Below are 14,387 nucleotides of genomic sequence, written 5' to 3' on the forward strand. Positions count from 1 at the left end.
CTCTGTGGTCACGTGATGTGCATTTTCAGAGGTAGAGAGGAAGGAGGGCTGCTCAGAAATGCTACACGCCACTGTGGATGTCAAATCATTGTCGTTCTAAAATGCCTTTTAAAAACAAAGACAGTGTAAACAGGGCCTGAGTGTGTACTTTTCGCGAGCGGAATTGCAACGGGGGCTGGCGGAGGATCGCGATGCCGGTGTTGTCTATCGGACGAACCGTACGTAATACGTACATAGCAGACCTTGCAAAACTGTGTTTTTTTTGTCGACAACACGAACGTTGTCAACATAACTCACTGAAAATCCAAAATACTTACACACCGGTGACTTCATTGAAAGAGGAGAAGGTTTAAGCTCTGTCGACGGGTCTCCTGCTTCTGCAGTTTAACAAGCACTTCAACAAGCCTGTTTTTTTCCTGCTTGGCAAGCCAAGCTGACGTGACATGGGGGCGTGGCAGCATCGACGATTCTATTTTTTTATTCGATAATCAAAATCGAGCATAAATTTCGATCGATTTCGATTAAAAATCAAAATCCTGGCACCCCTACTAATATATACATATAAATAAAAATCGCAGAATAACCAAACAATGTAAGATTTTTCCAATATCAAGCAGCCCTAGCTGCCATATCAATAACCACTGATAAATGCTATTTTTAAATGTTAATGTTATGGGCCCAATAACAAAATTAGGCTTCAACATGCAATGTTTGATACCGCATGGCGAATGAGAGAAATGGCGCCCCGCCATGGAAGAATGACTGTGGTGGAAACCATGGATGAGATTAGTTTATTTTGGGTTGTGCAGTTTAATTCACAGAATTTCTACAAAGTATCCTGTATACTGTGAAATTGCAAACATTTTTGGTCAAATCCATAACGCAAGTTTATTTTTCTCAAATTAGAATATAAAACATGTTTACAGATTAATATGTTTCTGATCCCAAAACTCTGTGGTTAGTCGTTTTGAAACATATGAACAGATGTTTCAGTATAATATTAACACATACTCTCCCTGTGTATTTACGTTTTAAGTTTTTACTGCAAATGTCACATCCATAACGCCGGAATTGCTCATATCACATTATTTAGTATTACATGGTATTGCATTTTTCTTTAATAAGGAACAGGGCTGTTGCCTACTAAACATGGCATTGCATATTACAAACATTGTTTGCCGTTTGACAAATTGGTTTTGCGCCTCTTTTGTAAGTCGCTTAGGATGAAAGCATCTGCTAATGCATAAATGTAAATGTTAAACATATGTTGACAGAGGCGCTTGCTTCAGAGCTGGTGAAAATATTTACAGGGCAGATCTGATCTACTTTCCCACTGTGCCAGCATGAAAAAATCCTTTTTGTTGAGCCCTGCATGTGTTAGTTTCATTAGTTGTTCAAGTTTACACCAGCTCTCTAAGAAAACATGTTTGTTTGCACAGATGGTTGAAGAAAACACCATCTAGGGAAATAAATACAATTTATGAGCAATGGCTTTGCCAGCCACCCCCCACTTCAGTCAATATAGTCAGCTATAATCCAAAGGAAAATATACAAAAACTATATTTAATATGTTGATGTATCGAAACATATACCAAAGCTATATTGTGCATGTTTAGATTGGAATGAATATAGACCATTGGTTCTCAAACTGTGGTAAGTGTACCACTAGTGGTGTGCAGACTTCCTTCTAGTGGTACGTGAAGGAATCGCTGAATAATTAAAGTAAAAAATAAATACACTTTTAACCCTTTGATGCGTCCGATAACACCAATGTCAAGGCTCGAAATTGCGACCATTTTGGTCGCATATGCGCCCGAAAATTAATCTATGCGACCTCATTATATATTTGGGCGCATTAGTGCGACTGCAGATAATGGTTGTAGTGCGACCTGTTTTGATTTTTTTGTAAAAACGTGCTGAATCGCTCTTCCCTGCCGCTATATTGGTTTATATTAGCTGTCACTCACTCAAGGTATTCCGCTGTCAGATGACAGGGAAGGAGCTTGATGACCACGGGAAATGCAAACGGCTGAAGAGTAAAAACTTAAAGCACACAGGTTTGCAAACCCCACCTAAAGTTGAGGCGCAGATGAGAGCGATCATGACGCGTCACGTGGTGATTATTGATCCGCCAGCTGAGATCAATCGAGTACGCGCTTCTTGGAGAAGGTGCCCGAATCTCCATGCTTTGCATTCACTGCGTGTTCAGCGCAAATGTCCGCTAAAAGTCAAATCTAATACTGTACATATCATCGCCAAAGGAGCTCGCCTTTAACAAGTTTACACTGAAACTGCGGCTCATAACAAAGAGCGGTATTGCGCCGGTTTTCATCGCAAGAATCCTGCTCTGCCTGCTCATAAATTGGGTCGGCTGATTTGCCTGCTTTTCCACTAACACAGAAAAATGAAGATCAGCTCAGACTGAACATTTAAATTGACACAAACTGAAACCAAAACTTTTAAAGGGTGATAGAAGTGAGACTTTACTTTCTTTCTTTTGTCTATTCTTTTTTGAGGTGTATATTAATTTTTTATTTATTTACTGATGACTTTGCAGCTTTCATCATTGAATTGAATGATTTATTATAATCTTTTGTTTGTTTTGTAGCAGAAATATTATTTATTAAATTGACATGCATATAAAAACAGCAATACAAAATAAATATTTCTTACTGCAATGCTTTATTTTACAAGGCAGTATCATAATGAGAAATGTAATTCATTGTTACTATTATTATTTTCATCATCATTAATATTCTATGGCCTAATTATTAGACATTCATTTTGGAATTATTGCACACAAATATCAATGTCTTCGCAGCATTAGTTAGATAGTTGTTTCTGGTTTTTGTCAGTCCTATTGATGTTGTTTTAAAATACAAAAAATCCCTTAAAAAACAATTTGCAGCGGTGCTCATTCATTTTTGGTGGGTGCTCCTAAATTTTTTCTGGTGCTCCTAAAATTTTTTTGGTGCTTCTAAATATTTGAAGTTGGGAGCACCGGTGCTACCAAGTAAAAAAGTTAATTTCGAGCCCTGAATGTGATCGGTAAATTGATTTTAAGAGGCTAAACCAAGTGTGCCGCAAGCCTACCTTTGAGTGAAGGTTTCGGCCGTTAGATCGCCCCCTGGGGGCTGGCTGCAGTACAAGTCATAAAGCCCGCCTCCTCCGTGTTAATGAAGGAGACTTGAGCCCAAATAAAAAAAAATATTACACTTGCAATAAAATGTCCTGAAAGATGGTTCTGGTCGATTAAGGCACTGGTTATTGTGCTGAAATAGGTGCAGATCTTTATTTTTGTAAACAGTTTGTTTTTAGCAGTAATTTAATGCTGGGCGTGTCATCGTGATTGACAGCTGTGATTGACAGTTTCTCAAAGCGCGGCGTCTGAGCTTCGGCAGGAGACTGAAGTAGACTGAAATGTTATTATTCGATTTATTTGTTATTTTACGATGACAAAATGAGTTCAGCAGTAAACTATAGTTTCTGACATACATGATCCTGGTGGAACACTGTTTATTCGCTAAGTTCAGGGCTTTTTTCGGGCTTTATTAGATTGCTGATACACGCCTAGCCACCCAGATAGCAAAACACAGTTCCGGCTAGATTCTCGCCTGCCGGAGACTTATCTCTTAGAGCTCAGACTGACTAATGTTACCTCTGCTGGACCTACTCCGGATGCCTGGACTCACTGCCCGATTCCAGTCCGAGTCAATCGAGCCAGATGCGGCGGCCGAGCGAGCAGGCGCTGCCGCATGCGAGCCGGAATCAGCCCGCGACGCCGCGAGTAAGTTATGCGCTGCGGCCTGGAGCTGGCGCGATTGAATATATAAAACCCTCATATTTGTTAACGTTATTACATCCATTTGTGTTGATATGACAGCAAACGCATGCTGAGAAGTTCGGGGGGCGTAGTTGATTTTACATAAAGCGTTTGATTGGAAGCTCGACTCCGCTCATTTTCGCGGCTCCTCCTCTGGCTCCATCAGACAATCCTTCTGCGCATGTCAAGGCTCCAATTTCAGCAGTCTTTTGCGACAGTTTGTGCCCGTCAAGCAGGCGTTTTGCCCTCAAGGCGTTCAATGGGAAAAAGGGCTGTCGCGTCGTCCATATTTTTTACAGTCATTGGGCTAAACCTTTTTTTTTTTTTTTTTGTTACGACCCCCTCGTTTGAGTCGCAACATAAAAGAGTTCGGACAACAAAAGAATGTATATGCAACTTATTTATTATACATAAAACTAAATAGAACAACAAATCAACAAACAAATAAATGTCTTGGGGATAATAAAGAAATTAACTACTTTAACTACATAAATAAATAATGCTAAACAAAACCATAAGGTTTCAGAAATGAAGAGATGATCTGAACACGAGGACGGCCCGTAGCCACACCGTCCTCCAGAAGCTAGCACTCAAAACCCTTTTATATGGTTTGAGCCAATTGGTGACAACCAGGCACCCAATCAGGATCTGCCACATCCATACTGAAGTCCTGGGGTCGTCACATTTTCAATTTTCTAGTGTTTGTTATTTATTCTATAATTTGAAGCTAATTTCCTTCCCATATTTAATGGTTGTTGGGGCGTATCCCAAATTTTTCTATCCCAATGTTGACTGGTATAGTTAAATGACAATAAAAAAAAGTTAATCACTTGCTTTTCTGACACAAATAGCCTACTCTGACATGCAGTAAGTAGATCTAATTTTTTAATTTAAATATGTAAATCTAATTCATACATCTAAAATACAAGTTAATGTTTAGATTTCAAAGATATACAAATAAGTCATATACAAATGCATCATATATTTCAAAATTCATTAAAAAAAAAAAGAGTTTATATATGAATATGATGACATATAGCAATGCTTCCTCTAGGATTTTTTCCAGCTATGGCGGCAGACTCTGTTGGGCATTTTACACAGATCTACCACTACATGTGGCGTTATTTTATTGACAAATGTCATGGGCGCAGTATTACGTCGAGATCGCATTAATGTAATAGCCTACGAGCATGTCAATCTCTGCTTGAACGCCCATTTCCTCTGTTCGTGCACAAAACTTCTTGCGCGCCATTAAATATACGCTGCTCAAGTGCAGATTTTTTTGCGCGCCCTCAAATAAATGCAGCTGAAGTGTGATTTAGTGAATGTCTCCGATAGACTTGCGGAGCGGACCGCGGCATTAATGCGTCCTGAAGTAAAGTGAAACGGCTATAAACTCCAGCAAGATAAAGTCATTATATGCAGAGCCACAGACCTTTATCTATAAATAAAGTATAATTATGGAAACTGTGTTCATCATAACTAAAAGCTACGCCGTGTTTGCTGGCCTCACGCATCACGCAACTGTCAGTCTGTCAGTCAGCACGACAGCTTGAAGGGTTAAACAGAACACACAGCACTACCATGGTCACAGAAAAGTTTGCGCTGGTATTATTCACTCACCTTTTAATACGTTTTCGGTGCAATTTTAACCCGCTATTTAAAAAACGATGGAATATTTTGAATAAGAAGTTATAATGTAGTCGTGGCGGGATGAATTTTGGTGTGGCGGAAACCATGTATAGCTAGGCCCACACGGAATCTGTGTGCGCAGAATTCCGCAAATTTACGCAGGTTTTTAGCTCGTCATTGATTCTGCTTATTTACTTGAGTAAAGGTGTGTAAATTAATATTTATTCAGTTTTTTTGAAAGTCTCTCTTTGTGCATTATTATGTGAACTATTTAATATATCTACATAGTTGTCCAAATTAATGTCCTGTGAGTGATTTATAACAGACTATAACATTTATAACTCAATGGTGTTTCTGTCATAGACTGTAAAATAATCTTGCGTATGAGTTTCAGACACCCTTTGGCGAAGCTGTTCAATGTTCCTGTCAGCGATCTCCCAACAATATCCAGCTGCAAACTCAACCGCCATCAGATTGACGCATTTCAAAAGATTGTTTACTGTATTTTACATTTGTTTGAATTGATTTTGGAATAGTAGATATTTAATAGTAGATATTCAGTCAGCTTAAAGCAGAAGCTGCTATTTTGCAATCTCCCTGTTGACCTGTGGTTCTCTTTGAATCTGTGTATGTTTGAAAAAATACATAAAATAAATAAATAATAAGTAAAAAAAAAAAATTATTATATATATATATATATATATATATATATATATATATATATATATATATATATATATATATATATATATATATATATGCAGGGTTCAACGCTAAGGATTTTTTCTACTGGCCCGATTGAACCAGTGGTTCTGATTTTTAGTTGCTCTGCCAATATTTTCACTGGCCCTACCAAAAAAAGTTTATAGCTATTTCTTAGCCACAAATTTAAAAAAAAAAAATTATCAAAATGTTTGTGAATCTCGAATTTAAATATTTAAAAAATGTTAATAAATGTATAATGAGCAAAATTCAAAGTGTTTTGCAAACAAAAGTAGCAAAATGTGCAGGTATTTTATTGCAAAACAAAAGATGGCTGACCTCCCAAACTGACGGCAAACTGTACAAAACATCACTTCATTTTTTTTTAGACGTGGTGTACCCTCCTAAATGTTTGCTTTCAAGACGTTAGAAACAAATGTTTTACTTTAGCATCATCACTTGATGTTGCCGCCATGTTGCTGCCTCTTCGCTGTACTGGTTGTTACGATAAAAAAACGTGCTTACAACATCCAATCAGATGGTCCTCCAGATAAGAGGTACCCAGAAGGTAGCATTTTAAGGCTTAAAAACACAAACGGTTTCTCGATTCTGGCTGTATTTGCACGCAATTGACAAATAGTCACAGGCAAATTAAACTTCAGTGACAGGGCCTCAGTGGCCCGATCAGGCCAGTAACGATCCTGTCTACTGTCCCGAGCATCTTACACGCTGGCAACGGACCATCGGGCAGTCCTTATTGTTGAGCCCTGATTTTATATATATATATATATATATATATATATATATATATATATATATATATATATATATATATATATATATATATATAGTTTTAATAATATATATATAGTTTTAATAATATATATATATATATATATACATATATATATATATATATATATATATATATATATATATATATATATATATTATACAGTTTTACATTTATATATAGTTAAATATAACATTCTGATAATAGAAAATAATAGAAGGCACAACAAATGTATATATATATATATATATATATATATATATATATATATATATATATATATATATATATATATATATATATAATACATTTGTACATATATACTACTTATATTAATAATAAATAAAGGTGTAAATGAGCATTTCATACAAATATTTTTGAGAAAAGATATTTTTCAGGTGGGCCTACAAAAATCGATCGGAGAAAGAAGTGAGCCCAAAGTAAAAAAGGTTAAGAAACCCTGCGATAAAACGTTTTGAATCAGCATCGGTTCTACAGCCTTCTCAGAGAGAAAGACCACATCTATGCCCTGCCACACCACACTGAGGTGTCCTCACAAGGAAATGTAACTATTTCACATTTTGTCAGTTTTGTGGCTAATTCGTACAAGTTCAGTCGTACGAAAATGTACGATATAAAAAAAAAGAGGTGAGGCACCCACACCCCTAAACACAACTATCACTGGTGGACAAACAAAACATGCTAAATTGTACAAATGAGATTGTATGAATCTATATGAATTAGCAACTATATCAAAAAATTACAAATTACTGAGAGATTGGGTTGTCCTCACTCTCTAGCTTTTTGCTTTATGTTGATCATAATAAAACAAAGAAAACAATCTGAAGGTGTTGTTTTTAAGTTATATATACAGTACCATGATTTTAATGGTCAGGCCCGTTTGAGAATAGATTTTCCTCCATGTGGCCCCTGAGCTAAAATGAGTTTGACACCCCTGATCCAGACCATAATATTGTATATTCACGATCATCATACAAACATGAATAGCCATGAATGGCTTCATAAATCTCGCAAACAAGAGCAGCATTGAGGAGACACCCTGGCCGAAATAACTGGCTGATTCTTCTGTTTAACCCGAATTGCAGAATTTGATAACAAAATGACACAGTACCGTTATCCTATCTTGGCTTATCAAATTCATTAGGAATCTTAGCTTCAATCTAGTTTGAAAATCTCATTTCAAAAGCCAAATCATAAGACACGGACAGCTCTTGTTTTCCTGACATAACCTCTGTTTACACAGTCTCTTGAATTCAATAACAGACATATCAGACATCTACATCTAAAATCTGATAATAAACAATGTTATAAATGTGATTACCAAGCAGACTGGATATTGCCCAACACAGACAAACAATGCTTTCCGTAATAAATATTGGGCCATATTATTATTTAACGTTATATTCCTGCATAACGGTATTTGTTAAAGAGAAGCAGTAACGTTATTTTATAAAGCAGTCCTCAATAATAGCATCAACTAACTTACACGACATAACGTTATAACACGTTGTTAAACAATTCACACCTCGTTGCTGCTTTTATAATATCTTAAAGGCATAACATGAATAAATCATATTTTCTTTGCATTGCGCTTTGTTATTTGGCTGAAACCCAATTTGTAGCTATTAGCATTAGCCGGCAGGTTGCTAGGAGACTCCATTGACATTCAATACTTAGCCTGAGCGAGCTAACAAGCTAATCCAACGTCCTCAATTTTTTGTTTTCATCTTGAAATTTGTGCAAAATCGACTGTAGTATTAAACTAAACATTGACTTAACTGTAAAATGCACTGCGTCCTTCCGTTTTGGACAAAAGCAGCTTTTCATGACCTGCAGCACACAGCGGCAGCAGCAGGCGTATGGAGGGCCGCAGAAGCCTCGGCAGCGCGTGAGAGCAGAGCGGGGCGGAGCGGCAGGGAATGCGGCGTGATTTTCACAAAGCCCGGCTGCGGGACAGAGAAGCAAAGCACCAGCGAAGCTAACAGCGCTAAAGCTAATCGACGTCTCTCTTACCCCAACAAACACACTTCACAGTGATAGACAGACGCTGCGGTTAAACAAGATTTACGCCACTGGTTCCTCTTCTGTCTGTCTTTACGGCTCACGGATGGACTGCTGATGTTCCCGGTAAAGAATTAATCCATTTTAAACGGCGCATTTCTCCGTTTGTCGTCAGGGTGGTTTAGGGGTCCTCAGAAACTGCCGCTTCTAAAACCAGTCACTGAAACTGAGATAGAGGGAGGTGTGTGTGTGCGTGCGTGTGTGCGTGTGTGTGTTAAAAATCCTGGGTTCCACACAATTCCTTATGTTGTCCCAACAAAAATCGATTAAGATAAGTTCATCATATTTACAAATGTAAGTGGATTGAACGTTAAACAATTATCTTGTCACATTATATCGTAATAATTGTAACTGCAACAAAAAATCTGTTTTCACACAATTATTTCATGTTGTCCCAACATAAATCGATTAAGTTAACTTTATTGCTTTCACACATTTAAGTGGATTAAACATAAAACAATGAAGTTGTAACAAAAAATGTTAAGAATTACTCGTGTTGTTTCAACTCATTTTAAATAAGCAGCTAGTTTGAACAAGCAGCAGTCATTGCTGAGGTATAGTTGGTTTTATATTGACATGCTCCCTATATTGTTTACCATGGTACTTCGAATCTTAGATATGACATTTGCACTAGTTGACTGTGAACAATGTACTTTGATGGTCATCAGCTGCTAATTTGAATTAAATATTCAGAATTTACTAATAATATTTTTTGATATTATATTATAAAGGAAAAAAAATCATAATGTGTGAATATAAAACCAACAAAAAACTAATTGTGTTTGTGTGTGTGTGTGTGTAGTGTTTCCTGTAATTTCATTGCTGATGTTGTTGTGATGATGTGTGAGTGCAATTTAATATCATATAACACATATATTATTGCAATTAATTCATTCATTTTCTTTTCGACTTAGTCCCTTTATTAATCTGGGGTCGCCACAGCGGAATGAACCGCCAACTTATCCAGCATATGTTCCACGCAGCGGATGCCCTTCCAGCTGCAACCCATCTCAGGGAAACGCCAACTGACCCAGCCAAGGCTCGAACCAGCAACCTTCTTGCTGTTAGGTGGCAGCACTACCTACTGCGCCACTACGTCACCATTATTGCAATTAAATATCATATAACATATATTCTGAATCAAAGGCCAGTATTTGAACACCCGAACCTCAAATACACTTTAAAAATAAAGAAGCCAAAGAAATTATAAAAATTTTTTAGGACTCACACTATAAAAAATTAATGCTTTTAAGAACCTTTTACTAAAGGACTCTTTGGGGATATAAAAAAACGTTCTTCAAAGAGTAGTTAATAATGTGAGTCCTGAACATTTTAATAATTCATGACATTTTTCCTGTATTCTTTGGGTGTTTACGGTTCTTCACAGAACCAGCAATGCCAATGTAGAGCCTTTATATATATAAGAGTTTATATATAAGAGTGTTCTCGAATATAGATTAGATCTTTTTGAAGGTTAAATTCATTCTGAAGGTAGGCTATGATGAGGTTAAATAATTAATAATTCATGATTTAATGATCATTTGTTAAAGGACTACTGTGAAATGTTATCAGGTTAAATATTATAGTGCTTTTATTTAGATATCTACAATGGCCGATGTTAATTTCTATTACGTGAACAACTCCCGTCAATGCTTAGAGACCTCTATGGGCCCCATAATGCTTTTATAAATGGTTAAACAGGAAGTCAGAAGCGAGAGGCACACATTATTTTTATTGTTTTTGCTCCATATTTCTTATCCAAGATAGCTCCTTCTACAAAATGCCTCATTGGTATGCTAAATACACCTTCTCAAAGGCTAGTTTTGGTTAACTTATTTGACAGAGCATACAAAATATAGTATAGAATACAAAAAATATATAGTAAAGGATGACTAATGTAAATGATTTAACATCGTTTTAGGCAAAGCATGGGCATACACAACATACTAATAGAGAATAAAGGATAGCTCTAATGAAAAATTAAAAAAATTAACTATATTTTCTACACTCTCTTTCAAGTTCAAAGCAAATTTGAATGCTAAAGCATTTTAGATGTGTATATAAAACAGCCTATATAATATATCAACATCATCAAATTAATAAAATAATCAGCTAATGAAAAATAAATGACAGAAAAAGGAATAAAAACAGACATTATCTCTAAAAAAATATCATAATCGCAAGATTAAAACGAGTAGATTTTTGTAAAATAAGGCAAATCTGTTAATTAACCACTAACGGCGAACAGATATTTTGCAGCCAGTTTAGATGTCATTTCGTCCTCTCCGAGTAGTAAAGTTTTTCTGAATCGCTTAGATCAGGGGTGTCAAACTCAATTCCTGGAGGGCCAAAGCCCTGCACAGTTTAGTTCCAACCCTGCTCCAACACACTTACCTGTAGGTTTCAAACAAGCCTGAAGGGCTCAATTAGTTTGATCAGGTGTGTTTAATTAGAGTTGGAACTAAACTGTGCAGAGCTGCGGCCCTTTTGGAACTGAGTTTGACACCTGTGGCTTAGATTAATGAATCTCTTGTTTACTTTTTGCCTCGGTCTCGCAGCGGTGTGCGCTGTCAGCTGTAAAGCAAGCGGAAGGTAGTCCATAAAATGCATACGAACTTTAGAAAGCAAATGCAAAAGTTGAATCCTGGACATTTTAGGAGATTTAGAAACCCGGGCGGGACCAATTTTTTAAGCCCTAAAAATGTGCATCTATGGGTCTAAAGAGCAAGTGAGACTGTCTGTACATGTTGACAAATCTCGCGAGAAACTACAAATATACATATGTGTATATATATATATTATTAATTATAATTATATATACATAATAATTTAGCTGTACTTATCAATATATTGTATCTTGAGCATCAAAGCCACCATTAAATCAGAATAGAGCAGATTAACACATGAGTGGAAACAAGTGGATCAATGGTAAGGAAGCTTAAAAAAGGCAAAGAAGCAAAAGATTGACACTCAAGTGCTGCAAAGACCTTCAAGCTTTTTAAAAACTATGCAAACATGCCAACAGCCTTCTTTCGCGTGCTTTAAGTGAATAAGATGAGACAAAATGAGAAAAAATGGTGCAGTTCTGTAATATTATTCTCTAGTAATTCCAATCAATAAGTTTATGGCTAAGTCACTGGTTTGAGTCCCAGCTGGGTCAGTTGGCATTTCTGTGCATGTTCTCCCTGTGTTGGTGTGGGTTTCCTCCGGGTACTCAGGTTTCTTCCACAGTCTAAAAACATGCGTATGTGTATGAGTATGTGTGTGTGAATGAGTGTGTATGGGTGTTTCCCGGTACTGGGTTGCAGCTAGAGGGGCATTCGCTGCATAAAACGTATGCCGGAATAGTTGACGGGTCATTCCACTGTGGCAACTTCTGATAAATAAGGGCCTAAGCCAAAGAAAATTGAATGAATGAATGAATGAATGAATTTTGGAGTATTTTGTTTTATTTAAATGTATGTGTGCTATATTTCCATGATCAAAATAACTTCTTGCTGATCAACATCTCTTCTCTGAATATGTGAAAATAAAATATTTTCTTTTGTTCAGCAGAAGAAAGAAACAGATTTGGATCCTGGTGAATTTGGTGAGTAAATTACAATTTTTTTGGTGAGAACTATTAATTTAAATCCTGTATACATCTGTTCCTGTTCCACGAGCTGTTTCACTGAGGAGGAAAATAATACATTTATTTTATTCAGCAAACTAAAATAAATAAAACTTTTCTCCAGAAGAAAAAAATATATACAATACATATTTAAATATTTGATTGTTTGCATGATAAAATTGAACTGTTTGGCTTTGCATTGAATATCAAGGTGTGTTTCGGACTGAGAGAGAGAGAGAGAGAAAGAGAGCGAGAGAGAGAGAAAGAGATTGCAACACAACATTGAGTCACAGTGAGAAAGTTTGAGAGACAAAGAGTGTTTTCTCCATGGAGGACGAACACTGAATTCCCTGGATCTCATAGAGAACTAATGGGATTGTAACGAAGCCCTCAGTTCATTCTTAAGAAGGATTACAGGTAATCTGAGCCCAAAGCTTTGCTAGTACTTCATTGTAGATTCTGAATCTTTAGTCACTATTAAAGAGCAGGTCAAACTGGTTCTAGAAAAATACCATTTTGTTTTTTTACAGTTTTTAGCATAGCTGTCCTCAAAAGTAAACAGTCTGCAAAGCACAAATACGAAAGGTGCATGATAAATACAAATATTGTATCTTATAAGAAAGAGTGAACTCTGAATCAAAGGAACGAGTCATTATTTTAATTTCTAATCAGTGCCTGCTACTGATCTAAGTCAGCAACAGATCTATGTTTTCATATTCTCTTCCTTTCCATAAATAACAAACAATTTGAAATGGACATATGGAAAAGACTAATCAAAACAGACTTGGCCAGCTGACCAATTAGAGAAGAGCTGGCTTATGAAGGGGAGGAGCATACAGACCTTAAGCAAAAATGGATTCAAACAAACCTTATCAAAATCATTGCTCATTTATTCTTATATTAAATGCATATTCTGAGAAAATTACAATGTTATTACTAAACTTAAAATTAAAATATTGCCTTTAAGGTTAATGTATTGATAAATAAAGATATTGTATCTCATAAAAAAGATTGGACTCTGAATCAACTGAACGAATTGTTATATTTCCGAATCTTTTGTCTGCTAGTGATCTACATCAATGCCTTCATATACAAACGCGAAAGAAATGGTTGTTTCATTTCAAACATGGAGAAGACAAATCTAAATTGGCCAGCTGACCAATCAGAGAAGAGCTGGCTTATGGAGGGGAGGGGCTAATCACAGCAGACCAATGTCAGAGCTGGATTTACATTGACAGAAGGTACTTTCTGAGATCTTACATACCTTAAAGGGTACCTATTATGCTAAAATCACTTTTATAAACGCAGTTGTGTGGTAATAGTGTGTATATTTAGCTAGGTTCTAATGGTAAAACAATGATTAATTCTATGGTTTATAATCAAACTTGATAAAAACAGTCTGCAGAAACACTTTGATTGACATTCTCCTTTTGTACGTGTCATCAGAGGGGGAAAGCCCCGCCCATAAGTAGCCATCTCTCCCTCATTAGCATTGGATGTTAGTCTTGTTTTTTAATCTGTAACTATGCTGACACACAGGCATTTAATAAATACTAAGAAAACAGAAGAGATGGTATTTGAACCAAAGTGTATAGGTGACCATCGTCAAGTGGTTGTACATGACCATCCTATTACTCAGTCAGAAACCTATAAGTACTTGGGCATTTACATCGACAATTCTTTCACATGGAAAACACACATTGAGTGGGTTTGTTCTCGTTTACACCAGAGATTGTATTTTTTAC

The 14,387-nt window shown here is 36.3% G+C and overlaps 1 protein-coding gene across 2 annotated transcripts in view; it reads right to left on the reverse strand.

Annotated features, from left to right (window-relative positions):
- The window catches only part of mvb12ba (multivesicular body subunit 12Ba), a 79,870-nt gene extending 70,668 nt beyond the window's left edge, over nt 1–9,202 (reverse strand). The window contains exon 1 of one of the 2 annotated variants that reach the window (NM_001076606.2): nt 8,985–9,202. Coding sequence is in view for 1 of the 2 variants with exons in the window: in NM_001431133.1 (NP_001418062.1) it covers nt 8,751–8,798 (48 nt within the window). In the remaining variant the exon portion in view is untranslated. Of the gene's footprint in view, nt 1–8,750 lie in introns of both variants that reach the window. The other variant, NM_001431133.1, reaches the window with a different exon arrangement.
- Between the last annotated feature and the right edge of the window lie 5,185 nt (nt 9,203–14,387).

The sequence above is a fragment of the Danio rerio genome, chromosome 5 (assembly GCF_049306965.1).
Source record: "Danio rerio strain Tuebingen ecotype United States chromosome 5, GRCz12tu, whole genome shotgun sequence".
NCBI lineage: Eukaryota > Metazoa > Chordata > Actinopteri > Cypriniformes > Danionidae > Danio > Danio rerio.